This window comes from Phycodurus eques, chromosome 7 (assembly GCF_024500275.1).
Source record: "Phycodurus eques isolate BA_2022a chromosome 7, UOR_Pequ_1.1, whole genome shotgun sequence".
Lineage (NCBI taxonomy): Eukaryota > Metazoa > Chordata > Actinopteri > Syngnathiformes > Syngnathidae > Phycodurus > Phycodurus eques.
Genome location: NC_084531.1, coordinates 1,724,939 through 1,752,500, shown reverse-complemented (window position 1 = coordinate 1,752,500; position 27,562 = coordinate 1,724,939). Strand labels below are relative to the sequence as shown.

The 27,562-nt window shown below is 43.0% G+C and overlaps 1 protein-coding gene across 11 annotated transcripts in view; it reads left to right on the top strand.

Moving 5' to 3' along the window:
• bcas3 (BCAS3 microtubule associated cell migration factor) overlaps positions 1–27,562 on the top strand; it is a 324,466-nt gene that overhangs the window by 24,122 nt on the left and 272,782 nt on the right. For 10 of the 11 annotated variants that reach the window (XM_061680864.1, XM_061680865.1, XM_061680857.1 and 7 more), the window contains 6 exons: positions 4,303–4,384; positions 4,979–5,051; positions 11,183–11,290; positions 11,369–11,445; positions 22,073–22,149; positions 27,141–27,224. In XM_061680864.1, the coding sequence (XP_061536848.1) occupies positions 4,303–4,384; positions 4,979–5,051; positions 11,183–11,290; positions 11,369–11,445; positions 22,073–22,149; positions 27,141–27,224 (501 nt within the window). Of the gene's footprint in view, positions 1–4,302; positions 4,385–4,978; positions 5,052–9,325; positions 9,409–11,182; positions 11,291–11,368; positions 11,446–22,072; positions 22,150–27,140; positions 27,225–27,562 lie in introns of those variants that run through there. The other variant, XM_061680866.1, reaches the window with a different exon arrangement.

Sequence of the window (27,562 nt, the reverse complement as noted above, 5' to 3'; positions counted from 1 at the left end):
TTCTGCTGTCTCCCCAAAAATCCTGAAGGAGATTGTCCGACCATCTTTTTGTGAATTTAAGCTGAAATAAACTGCAACAGGACAATGATCCAAAACACACCAGCAAGTCCACCTCTGACATTGGAGGCTTTGGAGTGGCCGAGTCAAAGTCTTGAGCTGAATTCTATTGCGATGGTGTGACATGACCTTAAGAAGTCAAAAACCATCCAGTGTGCCTGAATTACAGCAATTCTGCCAAGATGATTGGGCCAAAATTCCTCCACAGCACTGTAAGGGACTCATTGCAAGTTGTTGCTAATGCTTGATTGCAATTCTTGCTGCTAAGGGTGGGCCAACCTGTTATTAGGTTTAGGAGGCAATCACTTTTTCACACGGGGCCATGTCGGTTTGATTGCTAATATCTTACTGCGCCATTAAAGGATCTCAAGTGTGTGAAGAGGAAGCAGTAAACCTTTTATAACTAATGATTGAACAAAACCATATAAAGTGAGTAAATATATTGTTTTGCTATGTAATGTAAATCCAGTTACAAGGTTAATCAGTTCATGATTTCTATATACTGTGTGTATATACTGTGATGTTGTGTGTGCACAGTTCTTGAGTACTGTGAGACTCTGGAAGTAGTCGACATGTTTTTACATAAAAATAGAGTGCTGACATACGTCGCAATAAGCATTAGAAGAACATTTAATGTCAATTGTAACTTTTGGCGTGTGTAATTTACAACGTTTGTAATATAAATTTAAATGTGGCCACAAGATCACCAGTCTCATTTTTTAATTGTTGGGGTTTGCTTGGTTAATCAATGCATTTTATTGCGCATCACATAGAGAATCCTTGAAAATTAACAACAATTATTAAGAAAAGATTTGATTAAAATTATAAAAAAATCTGATGAACACAATTCCTGTTGGGGCAAGTAATATTCATGTTTGCATTTTCGAACTTGTATTGATACTCGTAAATTCCACACTATATGTAAAGGTCTTCGATATGGCGTATCTTTTATGTTGAGATGTTCAACGAATCAGGCAAACCGTACATACATCGTGTTGGTTGATTTCATACATTTTCTGCGAACACATGGAGAATCACGTATCCTTGAGTAGTATGCTTGTGGCGACGACATTTTTGTCCGAATATTTTCGTTAGCTCTTCTGAGGCAGCAGATGACTGCGGCTCTGCTTGCCACGCTCGACACAGCCAGTCAAAACGTGATGTGGGTCAGGCTTCTTAGAATTTCAGTTAAAATTGAAGTTGCCTGTTTTTAGGTTGCTCAAAAGGTGACATGGTCTCTGGCTCGAAGTGGTTTGTGAAATATTTATGGCAGTTGCTGAGTTAACACCTTATTTAATGGCCCAGCAGAGTACGTACAAGCTCTTGTTCACACTTTTGTGCACTCAGAGATGAGGATTTTCCTGCCAGAGGTGATAGTAGATTACTCTTGCCTCACACCGGAGAACTGTCAACAGCCACAAGCTGATAAGAGGCATGCTTTTAGGGAATAATTCTCTGTATAAGTGTTGATATAAGAGTAGAAGAACAAAATTACTATAGCCGTGCTTGGCCCAAGGAGGTTACGATTTCAGACTCGAACATTTATGGGGAGAGATATGTCTCAAAATTATTTGTACGTTTTTTTTCAAATCCACAAATATATCCGCGATTTCCGTTTTTCAAATCCACCAATTATTTGCACGTATTTTTAAAATCCACAAATATATCCGCGATTTATATGTGTGGTTTTCAAATTGACAAATATATCCACGATTTACACGTGTTTTTCAAATCCACAAATTATTTTCACGGTTTTCAAATTGACAAATATAGCCGCGATTTACACGTGTTTTTTAATGTTGTGTGTGCATTTATCATGACTTATCATTTGGAACTATTCAATTTTGCTTGTGAATTGTTGAAAGTGCGTTTGTGGATCAGCAGGCACGGGCATTTATTTTTTAGACAAACATAACGCAGTTTTAAGATTCACACGTGGAGGAAGGCCCTCCCTCCATCCGCTAAGCGGAGTGTTGCTGTCTCCGTTGATGACTTGACTGAAAGTCATTTTTATTGGAATCCAACATTCTATGGTCCAACCCTGCTGAAATACCCGTTAAATTGACCATGGCTGCAAGGTGGACAACCAGGAGCCCCCGTCAGTCTCTCTCTCTACATATTATTCTATGTTCTCAACGGAGACAGCAACACATTTTTTTCAACTTGAAACTGTGTTATGTTTGTCTCAAATAAATATGCTTATTTGTCACTGGTGTCTTTAGACAGCTCTTTAGTCTTGGTATAGTGGAGATGTTAGAGTCTGATTGATTGCTTAATCCAACTGTTCCATTCGTGCAATGCAAATCTTAAATGGGCACATTTTTTTTTTTCGACCTATATTGAATTGAATACACTACAAAGACAAGATTTGATGTTCAAGCAGATAAACTTGATTGTTTTTAGCAAATAATCATTAACTTAGAATTTTATGGCTGTAACACTTTCCAGAAACGCTGGGACAGGGTCGTGTTTACCACTGTGTTACATCACCTTTTCTTTTAACAACATTCAATAAACGTTTGGCAACTGAGGACACTAATTGTTGAAGCTTTGTAGGTGGAATTATTTCCCATTCCTGCCTGATCCGGGGTCTCTGTTGTTGTATTTTATGCTTCATATTGCCCCACACATTTTCAATGGGAGACAGGTCTGGACTGCAGGCAGGCCAGTCTAGTTCCCGCACTCTTTTACTACGAAGCCACGCTGTTGTAACACGTGCAGAATGTGGTTTGGCATTGTCTTGCTGAAATAAGCAGGAGTGTTCATGAAAAAGACGTTGCTTGGATGGCAGCATATGTTTCTCCAAAACCTGTATGTACCTTTCAGCATTAATGGTGCCTTCACAGATGTGTAAGTTACCCAAGCCATTGGCACTAACACAGCCCCATTCCATCACAGAGGCATCACAGTCCGGATGGTTATTTTCCTCTTTGGCCCGGAGGAGACGGCGTCCACAATTTCCAAAATAAATTTGTAATGCGGACTCGTCGGACCACAGAACACTTTTCCACTTTGCATCAGTCCATCTTCACTTCTTTCTTGCTCTGTTTAAGTATAAAAAGTTGTAACTGGGACGGGATGCTTCTCAGAGAACGGTTGGTGTGTCTGTGCTCAGCCATGTCTCGGATGAAAAATAAACAATCAAAATAAACAAGATTATGATTTAAAATCAAGTCATTGATAAGGAAGAACTATTTTAAAAGTGTTTTGCAGATTGTTGTCTGATACTGTGTGAGTGTGTATATGTAAGAGATTGTGGTTTTCATGACTGGATCGTGTCTTGTGCTATCTGTCATTGATGATGGTGGGAATTGGCGATAATATCGAGTCTAGAAACTCAGTCACACCTTGACATTGACCAATAGGATTGCATCTTGCAACAGTGCCTTGCCTGCCCTTGGTCACCATTGTCATCATTGAGCTAGCTTGCTGCATAATGTTGTGTTGCCTGCTTGCTCGCACTATTAAAAGTACGTGAACATTAGCTCAAACTCTTGAAGAATTGACAGTCCAAACTAATCTCCTCCAGGGCACTGAAGAGACAACAGGAAGCAGAGCTGGAGGTGGTGGAAATGAAGATGTTGAGGTTCGCTCTCGGAGTGACCAGGTTGCCTAAAATTAGAAATGAGCTCATCAGAGGGACAGCCGAGGTTCGATGTTTTGGAGGCAAAGTTAGAGAGAGCAGACTTAGAGGGTTTGGACACGTCCAGAGGAGAAATAGTGAGTATAGGATGAGTAACATGGAGCTGCCAGGCAAGAGAGCGAGAGGAAGACCAAAGAGAAGGTTGGTGGATGACGTGAGGGAAGAAATGAGGGCAGTTGGTGTTCGAGAGGAGGATGCAGGCGATAGGCTTACTTGGAAAAGTTCCAATACTTTTGCTCACTTAAAAAGTGGGTGGCTTCAAACAGAAGGTGCTCTGTCCTGAATTGTGTTAACACATCTAGATGTAAATACAATGAAATGAAAACTGGAATTCTGAACCTTTGTCTCAAATTCATCTTTCTATCTGAAACCCAAATGTCTTCAGTATACAATAAAAACAATTGAATTGACCTTGCCGTTCCAATACATTTGGAGGGGACTGTATCAGTCTGCAATGCATTATTCGATCAGACCGTACAGTAGTAATTAGCAGTGGTCCTATGGTGAAAACAAAACTTTGTGTGCTCGTGTGTTGTTTGCATTGTAATATATAAAGGCACACACTTGTTCGGTGTTAATATTTAGATCGAAATATCTTTCAGATGGCAGGGGAGGCCCAGGAGCTGTTCTCTGTGCGTCATGGCCCAGTGAAAACCGCTCGCATTTTACCAGCTCCACATATGAGTAAGTGTGTTTATTATTATAACGTGCTCTAAAGATTGACGCAACCAGCTTTGAAGCATAATAATAATAATAATCATAATTCAAAAAGTGAACTCATTGAGATGCATTACACAAAGTGAAATATTTCGAGATTTTTGTATATATATAAAATTTGGATGAATATTGCAAACAACCAACAAGCACCCTAAACACACCATCGCTAGAAACGAGAATGTTACGTAACAAATACTCAAGAAACAATGAACATTTTTAATGTAGGAATTAGGCAGGAATTTGCCCTATGAAATGTATTCTCCCAAGTCTTTAATGAATATATATAATAATTGAGTACTGAAATAAAAGGACTTTTCTACCATATTGTAATTTATTGAAATTATATATATACTCTATACTTTAATGAAATAGTTGAAAGAAGAGTTGATGGATGAGGAAAATAAGCGAGAAGGAAGAGTAGAAGAGGGAAGTGTGGTGGACCAGGAAGTATAATCCTTAATGCAAATGTGAAAAATTGAACGCGTACATCGCGACGATAAGCGGGACAGAAAATGGATGGATGGATATGGCAAACGCATTTGAATTCATCTCGTCTTTCAGGTCCTTTGAAGTTTGACGTGTTTTCCGACAAGAGACCTTTGCTCGGAGTCTGCAAAAGCACAGGGTCCTCAGGGTGAGTACAGACATTTTTTTGGCTTGACTTGGTGAACGTTGTGCTTTTTTTATTGTGAAAGTCTATTCATCTCATGAGCATATCATTGATTTACCTATTTATTGCCATTTCGGAAGCTTATTTTTACTTTAATTTTTATACTGCCTGACCACACATCAATATGCTGGCTATTTGTTTGCGTCGGACACATCTGAGTGCTCGTCAGAAATGACTACCGACAGAGTTCAAGTTGATTTTACGTTAACTGCTTTTTTTTTTTTTTTTTTTTTTTACATTCTTATCGTGTACTAGTAGACTTAATGAGGCGAGGTATACCTATGATGAAAATGACAGGCCTCTCTCATCTTTTTAAGTGGGAGAACTTGCACAATTGGTGGCTGACTAAGTACTTTCTTACCCACTGTGTGTGTTTTATATATACAACACACACACACGGAAAGTACGGAAAGTATTCAGACACCCTTATTTTTTTCACTCTTTGTTCTATTGCAGCCATTTGCTAAATCATTTAAGTTCATTTTGTTCCTCATTCATGTACACACAGCACCCCATATTGACAGAAAAAGGCAGAATTGTTGAAAATTTTGCAGATTTAATAAAAAAGAAAAACTGAAATATCAATATCAAGTATTCAGACCCTTTACTCAGTATTGAGTTGAAGCACCCTTTTGAGCTAATACAGCCAATCGATACACCTGGATTTTGGGATCCTCTGCCATTCCTCCTTTCAGATCCTCTCCATTTCTCTCAGGCTGGATGGTTTTCAGGTCTCTCCAGAGATGCTCAATTGGGTTTCAGTCAGGGCTTTGGCTGGGTCTTTCAAGAACAGTCACGGGAGTTTTTCTGAAGCCACCCCTTCGTTATTTTAGCTGTTTGCTTAGGCTCATTGTCTTGTTGGAAGGTGAACCTTCGGCCCAGTCTGAGATCCTGAGCACTCTGGAGAAGGTTTTCGTCCAGGATCTCCCTGTACTTGGCCGCATTCATCTTTCCTTCGATTGCAACCAGTCGTCCTGTCCCTGCAGCTCAAAAACACCCCCACAGCATGAAGCTGCCACCACCGTGCTTCACTGTTGGGACTGTATTGGACAGGTGATGAGCAGTGCCTGGTTTTCTCCACACATACCGCTTAGAATTAAGGCCAAAAAGTTCTATCTTGGTCTCATCAGACCAGAGAATCTTATTTCTCACCATCTGGGAGTCCTTCATGTGTTTTTTTAGCAAACTCCATTTTGTGGAGTTTTGTGGAGTAAACTCGATTTGTTAGCCATCCAAAACTTTCATGCGTCTTGCACTGAGGAGAGGCTTCCGTCGGGCCACACTGCCATAAAGCCGCAACTGGTGGAGGGCTGCAGTGATGGTTGACTTTCCAGAACTTTCTCCCATCTCCCGACTGCATCTCTGGAGCTCAGCCACAGTGATCTTTGGGTTCTTCTTTACCTCTGTCACCAAGGCGCTTCTCCCCCGATTGCTCAGTTTGGCCGGAGGGCCAGCTCTAGGAAGGGTTCTGGTCGTCCCAAACGTCTTCCATTTCAGGATTATGGAGGCCGCTGTGCTCTTAGGAACCTTAAGTGCAGCAGAATTTTTTTTTGTAACCTTGGCCAGATCTGTGCCTTGCCACAATTCTGTCTCTGAGCTCTTCAGGCAGTTCCTTTGACCTCATGATTATCATTTGCTCTGACATGCACTGTGATCTGTAAGGTCTTCTATAGACAGGGTTGTGGATTTCCTAATCAAGTCCAATCAGTATAATCAAACACAGGTGGACTCCAATGAATGTGGAGAACCATCTCAAGGATGATCAGAAGAAATGGACAGCACCCGAGTTAAATATAGGAGGGTCACAGCAAAGGGTCTGAATACTTATGGCCGTGTGATATTTCAGTTTTTCTTTTTTAATAAATCTGCAAAAATGTCAACAATGAACTTAAATGATTTTCGCAAATTGCTGCAATATAACAAAGAGTGAACAATTTAAGGGGTCTGAATACTTTCCGTACCCACTGTGTGTGTGTGTGTGTGTGTGTGTGTGTGTGTGTGTGTGTGTGTGTGTGTGTGTGCATTATACACGAGAAATTACGGTGTATATATTTATATTTATATATATATATATGTGTGTGTGTGTCATTACATGCCTGCCACCATTTGAAGTCCTCTGGTTATCCCTAAATATTCTAGAAGGCTTTTCCTGGCTTTTTGTTGTTGTTGCTTTCTCGTAGAACCGTAAAGGTTTTGTGCTGACACTGACAGATATTTGGAATTGTTAATATTTCCCTCCACTTTGACTAAGGCCCCAATTCGAGCTGAAGAAAACCCCCAAAGCATGATGCTGCTGTCACCGCAATGCTTAACTGTAGGTAAAGGGTTCTTTTGGCGATGAACAGTGTTGTGTTTGCTCGAAGCATACTTTTTGCATTTATGGCCAAAAAGTTGAATCGGACCAGAGCACATTTTTCCACATGCGTTTCGGAGATTGCAAATGGACAATGGCCCGAAGCATACGGCGAAAGCAACCGAGTTTTTTTTAAGGCAAAGAAGTGGAATGTTATGCACTGTTACTAATGCTGAAAACATTTTCTGTGTTGAAAAGTAAAACCCCCTGACCTCTGGGTGAATGTCACTCACTGATTCTTCCCTTATTGAAGTGCTTGGTAAATAACAAGGAGTAAAAAGGGTGTGATGGTGTTTTTTCCATCAAGCATGGTCGTAAACTTACACAGGTCCTGACGCCATTTTTTAGCATATGATCATTTTAAAATCACAGCTTTTGTTCACCACGAAGAGGATGCCGTCTTGACACTTAAATGGAAAACAGATTGAAGTCTTAAGCCGGTAGAGCAGGACTGTTATAGAAGTTGGTGAAGTGAGCACCAGGGTTAGATGACAAGATTTGCAAATGAAAGGAAAACCACACTAGAAAAGGAACAAAAAAAGGTGTGTGCTAAAGTCTTATACTTTTATGGATTTTTATGGACATTTAGTGATTTTAAAGTATTACAATTTCGGAATTCAAGGAAAGAGAAAATACAATTTATATTGCCAACATTTTGGATTTAACCATCTTTGTGTAAAACCTATGAAACAATTGTTCAAGCAGCTGAGCTAAAACATTCACATGCTATAGAAATTGCCTCTATTTCTTTCTTTATAGCTACAAAGACATTTAAGGACACCAGTTCCTTGATCTTTAAGTCATTCTGCAACAGATTCCAGGCTGAGAGTGCAGAGTACCCAAAAGCCCTTCTCCCAATTTCTGTCCGAGCTTTTGGAACAGAGAGCATAAAGAGGTCCGTATTTCTTTGCTGATAAAAACACACGGAGGAAGCAGACCCAGAATTGCATTTCAATGAAAGGTGTACCAGTGAGTGAGCCTGCGGGTCAACGCAGGCCATCCAACCTGAGAGTACAAATTGCAGCGGTAAGACACAGCGTTACAATTTGGAATGAACCTCAAAGATGAACGGTAGACAGTAATAACCAGATAGACACACTGTGCAGAGGCATACATGTACAGCAAATCACCATAATCTAAAACGGGTCAAAAATTTGCAGCAGCAAGCCGCTTCTTTACATCAAAAGAAAAACACAACTTCTTTTGAAAATAAAAACCCTGTTTTCGCTTCATTCAGATTTAGGGTGTCGTCATATGCCCAGGTTTTTGTAACAGTGTACAACCTCAATTTACATTTACAGGAAAAGGCTACTAGAACAAACGGACTTCATACGGGGTTAATCTGGCGCACTTTAAATGGTGTCAGGTGTGTGCTGACTCCCATTAAACATGAATTTAAATGTGAGTGCTTAATTCTGAACACAGCAATATCCCACTTACAGGAGGATGTGCAACCACATTAACTTCCCCTCTCGAAAAGATAAAAAACAAAATTCAAAAATGCATTGTACGTGTTATAAGTCACATTAATGGTGGGAAAAGTTTTGAAATTATTTATCTTGGTCGAATTTTTTTAACACAAAAACCTGGGATTTGAGGCGGCACGGTGGACGACTGGTTAGAGCGTCAGCCTCACAGTTCTGAGGACCCGGGTACAATCCCCGGCCCCGCCTGTGTGGAGTTTGCATGTTCTCCCCGTGCCTGCGTGGGTTTTCTCCGGGCACTCCGGTTTCCTCCCACATCCCAAAAACATGCATTAATTGGAGACTCTAAAATTGCCCGTAGGGGTGACTGTGAGTGCGAATGGTTGTTTGTTTGTATGTGCCCTGCGATTGGCTGGCAACCAGTTCAGGGTGTACCCCGCCTCCTGCCCGATGACAGCTGGGATAGGCTCCAGCACGCCCGCGACCCGCGTGAGGAGAAGCGGCTGAGAAAATGGATGGATGGATGGATGGCATTTGAACAGGGGTGTGTAGACTTTTTTTGTCCACTGTTTAATGTACAACCCCAATTCCAATGAAGTTGGGACGTTGTATTAAATCTAAATAAAAACAGAATACAAGGATTTACAAATCATGTTCAACCTATCTTTCATTGAATACACTACAAAGACAAGATATTTAATGTTCAAACTGATAAACTTGATTGTTTTGAGCAAATAATCATTAAATTAGAATTTTATGGCTTCAACACGTTCCAAAAAAGCTGGGACAGGTGGCAAAAAAGACTGAGAAAGTTGAGGAATGCTCATCCAACACTTGTTTGGAACATCCTACAGGTGAACAGGCTCATTGGGAACAGGTGGGTGCCATGATTGGGTAGAAAAGGAGCTTCCCTGAATTGCTCAATCGTTCACAAGCAAGGATGGGGCGAGGTTCACCCCTTTGTGAACAAGTGCGTGAGAAAATAGTCGAACAGTTTAAGGACAATGTTCCTCAACGTACAATTGCAAGGAATTTAGGGATTTCATCATCTACGGTCCATAATATCATCAAAAGATTCAGAGAATCTGGAGAAATCACTGCATGTAAGCGGCAAGGCCGAAAACCAACATTGAATGCCCGTGACCTTCGATCCCGGCACTGCATCAAAAACCGACTTCAATGTGTAAAGGATATCATCACATGGGCTCAGGAGCACTTCAGAAAACCAATGTCAGTGAATACAGTTCGGCACTACATCCGTAAGTGCAACTTGAAACTCTACTATGCAAAGCAAAAGCCATTTATCAACAACACCCAGAAACGCCGCCGGCTTCTCTGGACCCGAGCTCATCTAAGATAGTAAAGTGCTCTGTGGTCCGATGAGTCCACATTTCAAATTGTTTTTGGGAAATTGTGGACGTCGTGTCCTCCGGCCCAAAGAGGAAAAGAACCATCCGGACTGTTATGGACGCAAAGTTCTAAAGCCAGCATCTGTGATGGTTTGGGGCTGTGTTAGTGCCAATGGCTTGGGTAACTTACACATCTGTGAAGGCACCATTAATGCTGAAAGATACATACAGGTTTTGGAGAAACATATGCTGCCATCCAAGCAACGTCTTTTTCATGGACGCCCCTGCTTATTTCAGCAAGACAATACCAAAGCACATTTGCACGTGTTACAACACCGTGGCTTCGTAGTAAAAGAGTGCGGGTACTAGACTGGCTTGCCTGCAGTCCTGACCTGTCTCCCATTGAAAATGTCTGGCGCATTATGAAGCGTAAAATACGACAACGGAGACCCGGACTGTTGAACAGCCGAAGCTGTACATCAGGAAAGAATGGGAAAGAATTCCACCTACAAAGCTTCAACAATTGGTGTCCTCAGTTCCCAAACGTTTATTGAATGTTGTTCAAAGAAATGTGATGTAACAGTGGTAAACATGACCCTGTCCCAGCTTTTTTGGAATGTGTTGCAGCCATAAAATTCCAAGTTAATGATTATTTGCTGTTTATTTGATAAACAATTAAGTTTATCAGTTTGAAAATTAAATATATTGTCTTTGTAGTGTATTCAATTAAATATAGGTTGAACACGATTTGCAAATCATTGTATTCTGTTTTTATTGATGTTTAACACAAGGTCCCAACTTCATTGGAATTGGGGTTGTAAGAAAAGACACTTATATTTGATGTTTTGAGAGTAAAGGTCACTGTGCATTGTTTCTTTCGACTATCAACATATTCTTCTATAATCCATAATAATTGACTGTATTTGATGTTCAGAGTCAAACCAACTGCTTTTTCCTCTGTATTTTCAGAACAAGCCCCCCTTACTGTTGTGCTGACCTGTATTCACTCAGGACAGGGGAACTAGTTAAATCAATTCAGTTCAAGACCCAGATTTATGATCTTCACTGTAATGAGCAGTATGTAGAATTAGTTGACATTTTTTTTTTACACGTTATGAACTTGGTTTGCACCTATTAATAAACTTTCTTTTACAGTATTCTTGCCATCAGCCTCCAAGAGAAGATTGCAGCATTTGACAGCTGCACCTTAACCAAGAAGTTTTTTGTGACAAGTAAGGAACTTTATTGTTTAATCTTAAAAACAAAAACAAAAATACAACAACTTTCAGATGTTGATGTAGAATTTTAGCAAAATTACGTATTAACTACAGGTATGTTTAATTAAAAGTTAAAGGATTACATTCTGACCTTCTGGACAATCTTTACACATACGTATTGTAAGAGCTGAAAAGAAGACCCTAAAACAACTGATGTGACATAAGCAATATCCCCCAGAGGATAAAGATAACACAATGTAGGGCAGCAGGAGCTCATCTGTCAGGACTTTGGCTTTGGAACTGGAGAGTCACAGTTGAATGCTACAGCCAAAAGTTTTTCTCCAACTGTCGAGATCCCCTTTGATCAAGGCACATCCTACTTGTTGAATTCAAAGGCATGGACAAGTTGATATGCAGTCACCTTGTCTCATTTACCACCAAAAATAACTGCCAAAAAAACAGCATTCATATGAGCTTTAAGGGAGCTGGCCTGGGGCCGCGGCTTGGCGGATCATGTGTGATTTGCAGCTGCCTTGCAACACAACACGCGTCGGGCCAGACGGCAGCGACATGTTAGCCCAAATAACACCACTCGGAAAAAGCTCATAAAACCCACAAAATCAGGAATTCAAAACATTTGAATACTGTGAAGAAATCAGCCCAAATTCTGCAAGCCATAAATGTTTTAAACTTGAGTGTCACACACTAACCATCTACTAAACTCAAAGCACCTGCACCGGTTTCCCCAGGTGTCATTAAATTGCTTCCGTTTGGTTCAATTGTCTGAGTTGGGTTCAATATGGGGAAGACTGCAGATTTGACAACTGGCCAGAAGACCATCATTGATACCCTCCATAGGATGGGGAAGCCACAAAGGTTCATAGCTAAGAAGGCTGGCTGTTCACAGACTGCTGTGTCCAAGCATATATAGTGGGCACAGAAAAACCCCCTTAAAAGTTGCCATTTGCTGAAATCATTGTTGATTTTTCTCCTCATTAACGTACACACAACACCCCATATTGACAGGAAAAAACAGAATTGTTGACATTTTTGCAGATTTGTTAAAAAAGACAATTGAAATATCACACAGTCATAAGCAGACCCTTTGCTCAGTATTGAGGTGAAGGACCTTTTTGAGCTAATACAGCCATGAGTCTTTTTGGGAATGATCCAACAAGATTTTCACACCTGGATTCGGGGATCATTTGCCATTCCTCCTTGTGGATCCTCTCCAGTTCTGTCAGGTTGGATAGTTAACCTCGGTGGACAGCCATTTCCAGGTCTCTCCAGAGTTACTTAATTGGGTTTAAGTAAGGGCTTTGGCTGGGCCATTCAAAAACGGAGTTGGTCTGATGATATTCATTCTCCTGATATTCAATTTTTTTTTTTTGGAAAAGGGTCTGTTTATTGTTCTCAGTGTTTACAGTACATAGTTCAATACTCATCCAAGTACTGTCTGTCACACAAAGACAGTTCAGATGTCTAGCACAGCTACATTTGTTGCTTGCAGTGTTGCAGCGACTGACTGCTCACATTAAATAATGTTGACAAAAGGCAAAAGAGTCCTTTTTAAAAACCTGAAGTGCATAATGGGTGTAGCGGATTGATGGAAAGGGTTCCTTTGATTGGATGCTCAGAGAAGAAGGCCATCAACTGTACTGGACCAGCCAGAGGTAGTAGCCAATTCTAGATGGGGACCAACACACAGAGATTTGGACAGGAAAAATACCATGGGCCGTAACACTCACATCAAGCTTCTTTTATCCAAACATAATTTGAAGCCGAAGTGAGGGGAACATTTTATTCAACAGCATCTTCCTTGGATTTCCTGTCACATCAGATGCACAGTTCAAGTTCAGAAAGGAAGATAACCAGACAGTATTTAAAATGCTGTTGCAGACCACTTAAGTCATTGACTGGAGTAAACTGAACCTTACTGGCAACTTTTAATGTGTCTCCTCCTGTCTGCCTGTCTTCTCTATGAATGTCTGGCCAACAGGAAACGAAACATGCTCAATAGTTATTATTAATCATTCATTAACGGGTCCTCCTTCTCACAATGGTGTTTGGCAATGTTAAATCCATCCTGTGGTATGTGCAGCTCTGAACCTGCTATTTGTCATATTTTGGGTTATGTTTGAAATAATGTTGGATTTATCTCACCAAACATTATAATGAATAAACACAAAAGGAATGAAGACGTTGGTCATTTTACTCATGAGGAGGGAGCATGGGAGATTGTTCAGGTTACAGCCTCTCAACACGCTCTAAACAATCTCCCCCGTCGCTCCTACATTTATTTGAAAATAGGAGGGTTCTACAAGACATAATGTTCTAAGCATTAAGACACAACACAAAACATAGGACCAGACGACACCTGTCCCGTCCCCGACCACATCCGATCACGTCCTTGGTCAAGGCGCCCTTCCATCAAATGTTGCTGAGTCATCTTCTTGAAGGCGAGACATCTTTCTATCTAAATATTGTCCATAATACTAATGCAAGCTAGTAATGCAAAATACTAATGCAAGCTACTAATGCAAAATACTAATGCAAGCTAAGCAAATAAATGATAACTACTAAAATATATCTAACAAATAACTTTGAATTTATTAATGATGTAGCTTACTAATTATGTAATACAATTTGCACAATTTGTTAAGTTGTAATTAACACACCAAATCATATCTTTAATGCAAGGAAACTTCACTGTTATCAATCTTTGACTTTAGTAGACCAGGTAAATGGTCATTAGTTTTGCATAGAACACTGAAGGTCTATACTGGGAACCGTACAGACTTCAATGGTTCGAGGGGCTTTATGAAATAATGATAAAAATGTTCTAATTAAATGAATGAAACTAACTTTAAAATAACTCAGATGAGAGTGCACTTAAATGTGCACTCTTCATTGTTGTAGTTGTCTTTCCCCCAATATTTCAATTCTTGCATAAATCGCTGTCTCATGACATTATCATTGACAGAAAATTGCAATATTTTTTTTTCAAGTCTTCCTCCCAAATGCAAAGGCTAAAATATAGAAAGAGACATTTGCTCCTCAGTTCTAAATCAATCATGCGTTAGTTATGCTGTGGGGAGAAAGGTAATACTGAGGTCACTTAAACCGGACACCCTCAACACCTCGACTGCACCTAGAAAATCAGTCCTTAAAGGTTATGAACAGAATGGGTCTGAGTGGGCAATGCTCTGCGCATCCATTGTTAAGGCAGCTGACTGGAGCCGTGGCGGAGGTGAGTGGCTGTTGGAGCAGCAATCTCCAAAGCCGTTGGTGGACACAGGTGGTGAGGGATTCTGTCAATCTGAAGGAGGAGTCATTTTGGGCCTTTTTGGCCTGTGGGACTCCAGAGGCAGCTGATAGGCAAACTTGGGCTTTGAAGGAGTTCGTTGTGGCCATTGAAAACGACTTCCGGACGGTTACAAGGAACTTCTGGTCCACCATTCATTGTCTCAGGAGGGGGAAGCAGTGCACCATCAAGACTGTGTACGGTGGAAATGGCGCTCTGCTGACCTCAACGTGGGATGTTGCGAGTCGATGGGAGAATATTTCGAAGACCTCAATTCCACCAAGACCTCGTCTTGTGAAGAAGCAGATTCAGGGGACTTCGAGTTGGGCTCTCCTCTTACTGCTGTTTGTAGTTGCCGAGTTGGTTAAAAAGCTCTTAAAGGACCTACGGTGTCGTGAAAATGTATTTCCCTCGTTTGTAAGTTCTTATATTTTTTGCATAGTTTCCCCACTTTAAGATCATCAACCCAAAAATTTAAATATAAGAAATATAACCCAATTGAACTTAAAATGGGGTCTTTAAATGGTGATTTCATTTATTAAGGAAAAACAAAAACTATTCAAAGTAAAAGCAACAGCGGAAATCAAGCATTTTCTATAACATGCAATGAGTCTTTCACATGTCTGTGGAGATATTTTGACCCACTGTTTAGTGGGTCAAAATACTTGACCCACTGTTTAGGGTTTTCGAACATGAATGGCCTTTTTAAGGTCATGCCACTGCATACATATCCAAGATGGCGCCTACCAGTGTGGTCGCCACGGTAACACGCTCTCTAGTATTGCCTTTGTGTTTTTCGTCCGTCTTTGGAGACCTTACACGACTCACTTACACAAGGGGAGACCTGCTAACCATCAAGGAGGCTACTCCGGACTTTCTGTCACCAACTTTAGAATATCCGCTCAGTTTTTTCCCCCCCGAGTTACTCACCGGAGCGGCGTCTGCGGTTTTCGGCGCATGGAGACGGAAGCGGCGCCACAGAGGGAAGCGAGCCGGCATTCAGGTGAAACTCCGCAAGAGAGGACACAGATTGGCGTTCCCGTCGATCCACCTCGCGAATGTACGCTCCCTACCCAACAAAATGGACGAGCTTCATCTTCTGTTAAAGACCAGTAAAGACTTCGGACGTTCCGCGGCCATGTGCTTCACGGAGACCTGGCTTTGCGACGCTGTACCCGATGGCGCCGTCGTGCTTCCCGGCTTCAACATTCATCGAGCGGACCGCGACATGGAATCATCGGGGAAAACAAAGGGCGGCGGGATATGCCTCCATATCAACGAAAAATGGTGTACGGACGTCACGGTGCTCAGCACACACTGCAGCCCGCATTTGGAGTCGCTATTCTTAAACTGTAAACCATTCTACTCGCCACGTGAGTTTGCATCGTTCATACTGGCTGGAGTCTATATTACGCCTCAAGCTAACACGAACGCCGCATTGCTAACGCTCGCCGAACAAGTCAACGAAATTGGAAAAAAAACACCCGGACTCACCCCTCATTATTCTCGGGGACTTTAACAAAGCTAAACTCAACCACGAACTCCCTAAATACAAGCAGCACATCGACTGTCCGACCAGGGAAAATAATACTTTAGACCACTGCTACACTACGGTAAAAAAACGCATACCGTGCTATACCTCGTTCAGCCCTGGGCTCGTCTGATCACTGCTTAATTCACTTAATACCGACGTACAGGCAAGAACTTAAATGTGCGAAGCCTACAGTGAAAACAGTCAAAAAGTGGACCAATGAAGCCAAGATGGAACTTCAAAGCTGTTTTGACTGCACAGACTGGAGTGTCTTTGAAAATTCAGCTGGCAGCCTGGATGAATATACGGACATTGTCACATCCTATATCAGTTTCTGTGAAGAGGTTTGTGTACCAACAAAATCATTTCGCACATTCAACAACAACAAGCCGTGGTTCACTGCTAAACTTAAGCAGCTCCGCCAAGCTAAGGAGGACACATATCAGAGCGGGGACAGGGCCCTGTATAATTGAGCTAGAAACCAGCTGACTAAAGAAATTAACATTGCAAAGAGGATCTATGCAGCAAAGTTGGAAAAACAGTTTAGCGCAAACGACTCTAAATCAGTCTGGCGTGCATTCCAATCGATGACTAATTACAAGCGACGATCCCCCCAAGCTGAGAACAATAGCACACGAGCCAACGACTTGAATACCTTCTACTGCAGATTTGAAAAGGACAGATTCACACCACATACCCATCCAGCCGCACCTGCGACCACAACCACACCTCTGACTTCTGCGTTAATCATCCATGAACAGGATGTGAGACGCATCTTCAAACAACAGAAGATTAACAAAGCGGCAGGCCCGGACCATGTGTCCCCATCCTGCCTCAAAGTCTGCGCGGACCAGCTCGCTTCAGTCATCACTCAGATCTTCAACAGATCTTTGGAAATGTGCGAAGTTCCATCCTGTTTCAAACGCTCCACCATCATTCCAGTCCCCAAGAAACCTGCAATCTCTGGTCTGAATGACTACAGACCTGTCGCTTTGACATCTGTGGTCATGAAGTCCTTTGAACGTCTCGTGCTGGACCACCTCAAGAGTGTCACAGGTCCCCTGCTGGACCCCCTGCAGTTTGGCTACCAAGCGAACAGGTCTGCGGATGATGCAGTCAACATGGGACTGCACTTCATCCTAGAACACCTCGACAGTGCAGGGACCTACGCGAGGATCCTGTTCGTGGACTTCAGCTCAGCGTTCAACACCATCCTCCCTGAACTCCTTTCAACCAAGCTTCTCCAGCTCAGCGTCTCACCTGCCATCTGCCAGTGGATTTACAGCTTTCTGACGGGCAGGACACAGCAGGTCAGGCTGGGGGAGGCCACCTCATCCACACGCAGCATCAGCACTGGGGCGCCCCAAGGTTGTGTCCTCTCTCCGCTGCTCTTCTCTCTCTACACGAACGACTGCACCTCAGCGAACCCGACTGTCAAACTCCTGAAGTTTGCAGATGACACCACTGTCATCGGCCTCATCGAGGACGGTGACGAGTCTGCATATCGACAGGAAGCGGAGCGGCTGGAGCTGTGGTGCGGCCGACACAACCTGGAGCTGAACACGCTCAAGACTGTAGAGATGATCGCAGACTTCAGGAGGCATCCTTCGCCACAGCTGCCCCTCACGTTGTCCAGCTGCCTTGTATCAACCGTCGAGACCTTCAAGTTCCTGGGAATTACAATCTCTCAGGACCTGAAGTGGGCGACCAACATCAACTCCGTCCTCAAAAAGGCCCAGCAGAGGATGTACTTTCTGTGGCTTCTGAGAAAGCACGGCCTGCCACCGGAGCTGCTGAGACAGTTCTACACAGCGGTCATCGAATCAGTCCTGTGTTCTTCGTTTTGGTGCTGCTACAAAAAAGGAAAAACTCTAACTGCAACGGACAATCAAAACTGCTGAAAGGATTGTCGGTACCCCCCTACCCACCATTGAGGACTTCCACGCTTCTGTGGGGCCAATTATGTATTACTCGTGCACTCACTGTAGTTGTCTCGCCATGCTGCACTATTTGCATATACTGGCCACTCATGCCAGAGTAGCATCTGCTCCATTTGCACACTGATTGCGGATTATCTGCAACATTTGCACAACCAACATTGTCCCAGATGATCGCACTACTCGTCACTTTAAACCGCATACACTCCTTGAAGTCTCAGCGCCCTTTGCACAATGGTCATTGCACCGGACTATCGCAATATTAGTCATTTGAACTGCTCTAAGTGCTAGAGGACTCTGCATCTTTTTGCACAATTGTTTTTTGTCAATGTCTTTGTCTCCAAAGTGTTCTGTAAATTGACTGTCTGTTGTACTAGAGCGGCTCCAACTACCGGAGACAAATTCCTTGTGTGTTTTGGACATACTTGGCAAATAAAGATGATTCTGATTCTGATTCAGTGGGATTGAAGTGTGGAATTTGACTAGCCCACTCCAAAACCACGCCTTTTTTTTTTTTAAGCCATTCAGAATTTGAGTTGATGGTGTGTTTTGGATCGTTATCCTGCTGCAGAACCCAAGTTCGCTTCAGCCTGAGGTCACAAACTGATGGCTGAACATTCTGCTTCGGGATTTTCTGTTAAATCAATCACAGTAATTTGTCTAGGCCCAAGACCATCACACTACTGACACGTTTTACTGTTGGTATTTTGTTCTTTTTCTGAAATGCTGCGCTACATTTATGCCAGATGTCACTTTAATCTCATCGACATATTTAAATTCTGGATATTTGTTTGAGACAGTAAAGAGCGAAAATAGTGACAGTGAAACATGTTGGAAGGTTTGTTGTTTAAAAAAAAAAAAATCGACCTTTAGCTGGCTGTCATAACGTCAGAGGACAAGGGTCTCCTGGCCAAAAAATGTACGCGGCTTAATGTTCCAAAACTGCGTCCCTAAAGTTTATGAGAGTGTCTCTTTTTTTGCCCTCTTCCATCTCTGGAAATATTGGCCCAATATTTTTTTATTTCATGTATGCTAAGCGGTTCCTCTCCAAAGACGGTCACTCGGGAAAAAGGAACACGCTTTCAGCTGCGATATATAAAATACGAGGAAATACTGTTACGTTATAATATAGAAGAAGAAGAAGAATCGCCTTTTATTGTCATGAACATGCATGCACACAAAATTTGTTCTCTGCATCTAACCCATCACAGTGAACACATACACGTTAGTGGAACACACTGGAGCAGGAGGCAGCTGAAGCGCCCGGGGACCATGATTCCACCCGACTGCGACAATATATAAAATATAACTAAATACTGCCACATAGTATCGTACATTCCTTTTTCCACACCAGCTATGCAGTGAATTTGGTGTCCACTTCTGCCACTGACGTCACACCAAGACATGAAAAGGGGGCGTTCCAAAGGCAATTAGTTATTTACCACTTGCTCCAAAATGGATTGATATTATTGGAAATGACTGCCAGTTTAATATTCTTGAGCAAAGACGGTCCATATTTCGAAGCAGCCTACTAGGAAGTATCAGGAAGGCTTTTGGTCCTGTTTGGGCTATTGCCGTTCTCACTCTGAAATCACTCCGCCAACTCCTCTCCTATTGGATGTCACAGCATCACAGCGATGTCACTCTCGAGTTGAATATATTTTAGCTCAAGGCACGTTGCGGCAAATAACCACTTTGCGCGTCACACTGAAGGCCTTTTCACACTTGGCGATGTGCAGTGCACCGTCAACGAACCCATTTATTGTGTATGTGCTGTGGAGGCGGGACCACAGAATGCTGTGTGGTGTTGTCGTGTGATGTGGCAAGAGGGCGTTTCCCATGAGAGCAACACGCTCTCGATTTAAAAATGTTTTATTCAAGAACGGTGCCGTGGTGACATCAGTAAGCGCCTCCAATTGGAGAAGGGTTGGCAGAGTGATTTCTGAGTGCTATTTTGGCAGACTTGTACCGTAAACGGCATGGGGAATATGAAGGAAGTCATAATACAGTAAATGCGGTGTCCCAGTGTCCCAAGCTTCGGGACAATGGAAAAAAATCTCTTCAGGAGGCTTTCAAACTGCTCCTGCACAGCCAGGAATACAAACCTCGAAGCGCTCTTCATGGAACTGGAGCTCACAAATGAGCTTGAAGTGCAACTAAACTCATTTTTGCTGAAAACATTTGTCAAGACAGAACAATGTGGTACTGAATTGTTGAGAAATGGCTTAAAACTCTTTTTCACCATCTAAAATTTCCTGATTTTGTGGGTGGGCTAAAAACTAGCACCGTGATGTCACAGGGCTGAGGCGTATACCCCACTTTATAAAAATCAAGCGCCCTTATTCCATGGAGTGGCCATTTGGGGGAATTGCACTTCCTTGCTCATAAATAACATCACCCAGTTCTACCAGTATAGCTTGCAATTGGCCATGAAACTTCCCACAAAAAATACATGGAGTCGAATGTGTTTTGTGTTATTTGGGCAACGTGGCTTGGTGTCGAGAAACCATACACATTGTGTTGCTAGGCAGCAGTAAAAGGGACGAGATCCGCCGCTCTGCGGCCCATTGTCAGCAGTTAGAGAAGCTACTAGAGGTCCAGCACAACAGTGTTAGTGACGTTAGCCTCACAGCCTCCCTCCCGCCTTCCCGGAGGGGAAAAATTCATCCAAGAGGACCGGAGATCGTTGCGTGGATTTGGACACTTATGGAGCACTATTCTGTGGCCACAGAAGCACGTTGTCCACTGAATTTCATGGTTTACGGTCATTATGAGGCTGCTTCTTTGCAGCCCGTGAAAGCGTGTGATATCTCGGTCGCTGGAACGGAGCCGTGAGAAAAGGAAGGCGATACGTGTATTTGCTTGATAGTAGAAGCAGGATTTTCAGAGCTCTCAGTGACACGCCCACAGCGTCTGCAAGCTTAAATAATTCCTCAATTGTTGACCATTTTGAAGCCTGATTTCATGTAGTTTGCAATTCTTTAATTCATTCATTCATTTGTTTGAGTCATTCATTCAGGCTTGTTAACAATATTCTCCTCCGTGAAGTGTCAAATTTACAAGACATTTTTTTTCTCCTGTTTGGTTGCACTTTAAACTCTCGAAATCCTGCCGTGCCAATTATGGCATTATTTTTGTGTGTTTCTGCTCATCTCCGCATCCTCCGTAAAGGGTGTGTTCCAAGTACAGGGGGATCACACTCCTCAACTTCCTTGGTAAGGTCTCTTCATGGGTTCTGGAGAGGACGTTCAGTTGGGAAGATTCGAGAGGAGCAGTCTGGTTTTCGTTTTGGCCGTGGAATAGCGGACCATCCTTGCACTCTCAGTGGGGTCCTGCAGGGTTCATGGGGGTATGCCCAACCAGTCCATATGTGCTTTGTGATCTTGGAAAAGACGTTCGACTGTGTCCCCCGGGGGATCTCGTAGGGGGTGGATCTGGTGTATGGGGTACAAGACCCCCTTTTATGAGCTTTTCAGTCTGCGTGTGACTGGTGTCAGAGTTTGGTTCACATTGCTGGCATTATGTCAAATTCTATAATATATTGTTTATTGCGTCATGGTCCATGAAGTGTTGCAAGACAAAAATAGATATGGGAACACTTTTATATTTTTGGACCATTTACAATGGAAATGCGATAAAATACATAATGTACCAATACAGTATTCTACCACCTGGTGGAAACAGGGCTTCAGTGCTTTATTCTGTTTATCTTTTACTATTAACCGTGTTGAACTCTTATTGTCTCTCTCTCTTGATTTGATTTGCAGTTTTTTTTTTCCCTATAAGCGTTATACAGTATACCAAAATGTGTATGTTATAATTGATGGTACCTGTAAAAGATATTTATGCAATTGGCTTTGGGTTTTTCAGGTTGTTATCCCTGTCCTGGGCCATATCTCAATCCAATAGCGCTGGGAAGTCGCTGGTTAGCTTATGCTGAAAACAAGGTAATCTGACACGTAGACACACATGACCAAAATGATCCCGATTATTGGCAGTACCATAATGTTAACGGCATTACCAAAAGTAATTTTAACAAAAATTATAGGTACAGTGAATGCTTTACAATATGTTTGATTTTGAATTTCCCCCCCAAAAAATAAATAAACATGTACATTTTGGCAATAGAAATTTTAACAGTAACACACAGCTCCGCCCCTCTCTTCACCCATGCGGCCGCAAGTTCGATGACACGACCGCAAAGTCGATCATTGAACTGCGACCTAGGGTGTCCTGGTGCCAAGTGCACGTGTGGACACCCTTATGCTTGAACATGGTGTTCGTTATGGACAATCCGTGATGACCACAGAAGTCCAATAACAGAACACTGCTCGGGTTCTGATCGGTGGGGCCGTTCCTCCCAATCACGCCCTTCCAGGTCTCACTGTCATTGCCCACGTAAACATTGAAATCCCCCGGCAGAACGATGGAGTCCCCAGCGGGAGCGCTCTCCAGCACCCCCTCCAAGGACTCCAAAAAGGGTGGGTACTCTGAACTGCTGTTTGGTGCCGGGGAGCAATAAATATACCCACACCTGATCGATGCCTCTCACCGTGGGCAACTCCAGAGTGAAAGAGAGTCCAACCCCTCTCGAGAGGACTGCTACCAGAGCCCAAGCTGTGCGTGGAGGCGAGTTCGACTATACATAGTCGGAACTTCTCGACCTCACACACCAGCTCGGGCTCCTTCCCTGCCAGAGAGGTGACATTCCACGTCCATAGAGCCAGCTTCTGTAGCCGGGGATCGGATCGCCAAGGTCCCCGCCTTCGGCCACCGCCCAACTCACACTGCACCCGACCCCTATGGCCCCTCCCACAGGTGGTGAGCCCATGGGAAGGGGTACCCACGTTACCCTTTCGGGCTGTGCCCGGCCGGACCCCATGGGTGCAGGCCCGGCCACCAGGCGCTCGCCTTCGAGCCCCACCTCCTGGGCTGACTCCATAGGGGGGCCCCGTTCACCTGCGTCCGGGCAAGGGAAACCTGAGTCCGTTTTTTGTCGTCATCAGAAGGGGTCTTTGAGCTTTGTCTGGTCCCTCGCCTAGGATCTGTTTGTCATGGGTGACCCTGCCAGGGGCATAAAACCCCAGACAACTTAGCTCCTAGGGTCATTGGGACAAACAAACCCCTCCACCACGATAAGGTGACGGCTCAAGGTGGGGCTCAAAAAATTATATTTACAATAAATGTATCTTTGTTCCTCTATTTATGCCAGTGAGGCATAGTGACAAACAAATTAATGGTCTTCGATTAGATGGCAGGAAGTAAATACAGTAATTAATGTATCCACTTTTTGTGACATTTTTGTTTGTTGTTGTGCCGTGAGATTTTTCAATTGTAGAATATGTTCCTTGGCTACATGAAGGTTGGAAATCACTGCTTTCGTTAGATCGTGTATTCTAATCAGTCAGGTCAAACCAACATTACATGACAGAAATAATCAGTGCTAAAGTACCGTAATTAAATTACTTTATTTTTAATTAAATTACTTCACCCACACCGAAACTTTAGAGCATGATTCAACAGAACGGCGGCATGTTTACGTACAACCGTCCGTGCTACCGCTAGCTTGCTAGGCTACATAACGTTTTGTTGCCTGCTTGCGAGCGGTATCATATTCAAAGTACGGGAACATACCTCAAGCAAGCCTTAAACGAACGTCCTCTCCTGTCCTGAGCAACGGTGACCACCAACACACGTTTCCCCCCTTTTTGTCCTCATATTACAGTCGGCGCGATCCACTCTTGTTGTGGTCGCCACGGTAACACATGTATCCGGTTGCATTTGGGTTGACAAGACAAAGCCCAATGATCGTAAAAAACGGGATGTGGTGTACATACATCGGAATACAATATTTTATTTCAGTAGTCTGACATCGTGAAAGAACAAATTTGTCTTGTAGTCTGATCCGGGCATTACGTGTTGTCTGTCCCAGACGTGTTGTCTGTTCCACACCACAGATGTGTTTTATTTATTTATTTATTTTTGTACCTTTATAGGACATCAGATATTTAATGCAGCCCTATGGAAACTGTAGGCCGGTCCCAAGCCCGGATAAATGCAGAGGGTTGCGTCAGGAAGGGCTTCCGGCTTAAAACTTTGCCAAACAAATTTGAGCGTTCATCCAAAGAATTCCATAACAGATCGGTCGTGGCCCGGGTTAACAACGTTCGCCACCGGCGCCGTCCACCTGCGGGGCGCCGTTGGAAATTCAGCTACTGTGGGTCGAAGTCGAAGAAGAAGAGGTGGAAAAGAACCCGCTTTCTTTGGCAGAAAGAGAAGAGGAAAGCACAGACCCTAGAACTGAATGTGGGGACTTTGAATGTTGGGACTATGACCGTAAAATCTCGGGAGTTGACAGGATGATTATGAGAAAGGTTGATCTATTGTGTGTCCATTGTGTGTCCAGGAGACCAGGTGGAAAGGCGGTAAGGCTAGAAGTTTAGGGGCAGGGTTTAAATTATTTTACCATGGTGTAGATGGGGAGAGAAATGGAGTCAGGGTGATGAGGCTGAAACTTGAAATTGAGGGTGTTATGTGTAATGTGATTAGTGGCTATGCCCCACAGGTAGGATGTGACCTAGAGGTGAAAGAGAAATTCTGGAAGGAGCTAGACGAAGTAGTTCTGCGCATCCCAGACAGAGATTGCTGCAGATTGTAATGGACATGTTGGTGAAGGTAAAAGGGGTGATGAAGAAGTGATGGGTAAGTACGGCATCCAGGAAAGGAACTTGGAGGGACAGATGGTGGTAGACTTTGCAACAAGGATGCAAATGGCTGAAGTGAATACTTTTTTTCCAGAAGAGGCAGGAACATAGGGTGACCTACAAGAGTGGAGGTAGAAGCACGCAGGTGGATTATATCTTGTGCAGACGATGTAATCTGAAGTAGGTTACAGACTGTAAGGTAGTGGTTGGGGAGAGTGTGGGTAGACGGCATAGGATGGTGGTGTGTAAAATGATTCTGGTGGTGGGGAAGAAGATTAGGAAGACAAAGGCAGAGTAGAGAACCATGTGGCGGAAGCTGAGACAGGACAAGTGTTGTGCAGAAAAGAGGTGAGACAGGCTTTCGGTGGACGGGAGGAGCTTCCAGAAGACTGGACCACTGCAGCCAAGGTGATCAGAGAGGCAGGCAGGAGAGTACTTGGTGTATCTTCTGGCAGGAAAGGAGAGAAGGAGACTTGGTGGTGGAACCTCACAGTACAGGAAATCATACAAGGAAAAAGGTTAGCTAAGAAGACGTGGGACACTGAGAGGACCAAGGAGAGGCGGAAGGAATACATTGAGATGCGACACAGGGCAAAGGCCAAACAAGAGGCATATGATGACATGTATGGCAGGTTGGACACTAAAGAAGGAGAAAAGGATCTATACAGGCTGTCCAGACAGAGGGACAGAGATGGGAAGGATGTGCAGCAGGTTAGGGTGATGAAGGATAGAGATGGAAATATGTTGACTGGTGCCAGTAGTGTGCTCGATAGATGGAAAGAATACTTCGAGGAGTTGATGAATGAGGAAAATGAGAAAGAAGGGAGAGTTGAAGAGGCAAGTGTGGTGGACCAGGAAGTGGCAATGATTAGTAAGGGTGAAGTTGGGCATTAAAGAGGATGAAAAATGGAAAGGTAGTTGGTCCTGGTGACATTCTTGTGGAGGTATGGAAGCATCTAGGAGAGGTCGCTGTGGAGTTTTTGACCAATAGAATTCTAGTGCATGAGAAGTTGCCTGAGGAATGGAGGAAAAGTGTACTGGTGCCCATTTTTAAGAACAAGGATGATGTGCAGAGCTGTGGGAACTATAGAGGAATAAAGTTGATGAGCCACACAATGAAGTTATGGGAAAATGTTATGGAGGCTAGACTCAGGACAGAAGTGAGTATTTGCGAGCAACAGTATGGTTTCATGCCTAGAAAGAGTACTACAGATGCATTATTTGCCTTGAGGATGTTGATGGAAAAGTACAGAAAAGGTCAGAAGGTGCTACATTGTGTCTTTGTAGATCTAGAGAAACCCTATGACAGAGTACCCAGAGAGGAACTGTGGTACTGCATGCGGACGTCTGGAGTGGCAGAGAAGTATGTTAGAATAATACAGGACATGTACGAGGGCAGCAGGACAGCGGTGAGGTGTGCTGTAGGTGTGACAGATGAATTTAAGGTGGCGGTGGGACTGCATCAGGGATCAACCCTGAGCCCCTTCCTTTTTGCAGTGGTGATGGATAGGCTGACAGATGAGGTTAGACTGGAATCCCCGTGGACCATGATGTTTGCAGATGACATTGTGATCTGCAGTGAATATTTTGAATCAAAGTCATTTGTTTGAAAGTCGGTCCTATTCAATCATTATAGCGTAATGGCTCGCGGCGTTAATCTGTCGCACACATTTTGGCGACAGTGACTGCCGTTACATTCAACATGATAAACATAGTTTTGTTGTATTCTTTTACATACTGTAGTTACATGGCTTGCGGCGGATGCTGCAGCCATTTGGCTTGCTCGCTTCAAACTCGGAAATGCACTTTCAACAACAAAATTGCCCCGAACACTGGACAATTCAAAAATAAATTGAAGCCATTTATTCCTGAACAGATCTGAGTTTGGCAGGTGACACAAAGTTCAAGTTTTGCACAAGACGCAGCCACATTGTCGCGCAGGCATTTTTCCTGAGATCAGTGGGTTGGTAATCTCTACGAAGTGGGCAGGTACTTGAATATTAATCAGCGAACCGACGTCACACCGTTGACAATTTCAAATCCTGTTGTTTGCGAACGGTTTTGGTGTTCAAAGGCTATTGCATTCAATCGTCCAAACCGCATAGATTTCAAACTTAAATTTGGTCACAGACTTATTTTTACCTCTGTTCATAAAACAATTGAAAAAATGGTTTCTGATGGAACAGGAAAAATAAAATCAACCAATAAAGTCAATGTTTCCTTTGATTTTGCAGTTAATCAGATGTCACCAATCTCGAGGAGGAGCTTGTGATGATAATGCACAATCTTATACAGCGACAGTGATCAATGCTGCTAAGGTAAGTGAATGATTTTTTTTTTTTTTTTTGTGCACAGTAACATTTCCTACCTGCTGTGTATTTTTTTTTTTTCATTTTGTAATTCACTTTTTATTAGATTGTCTTTCAAAGTACATTAAGTACCTTACATATGCAGCATGTGCCAAAAAAAATACACTCTTTCATTTTAAGGGAAAAATTTGTCGGTAAATAGATAAACTACACAAATGATGTTGTTACTAACATATGAATACAAACCAATATTTACACATACCCATTGCTGGCATCACGTCGAAACGTCCTATGTCAAAATTTACTCAATTTCTTATTTTTTCTGAAGTCGATACTATTGGTCAGTC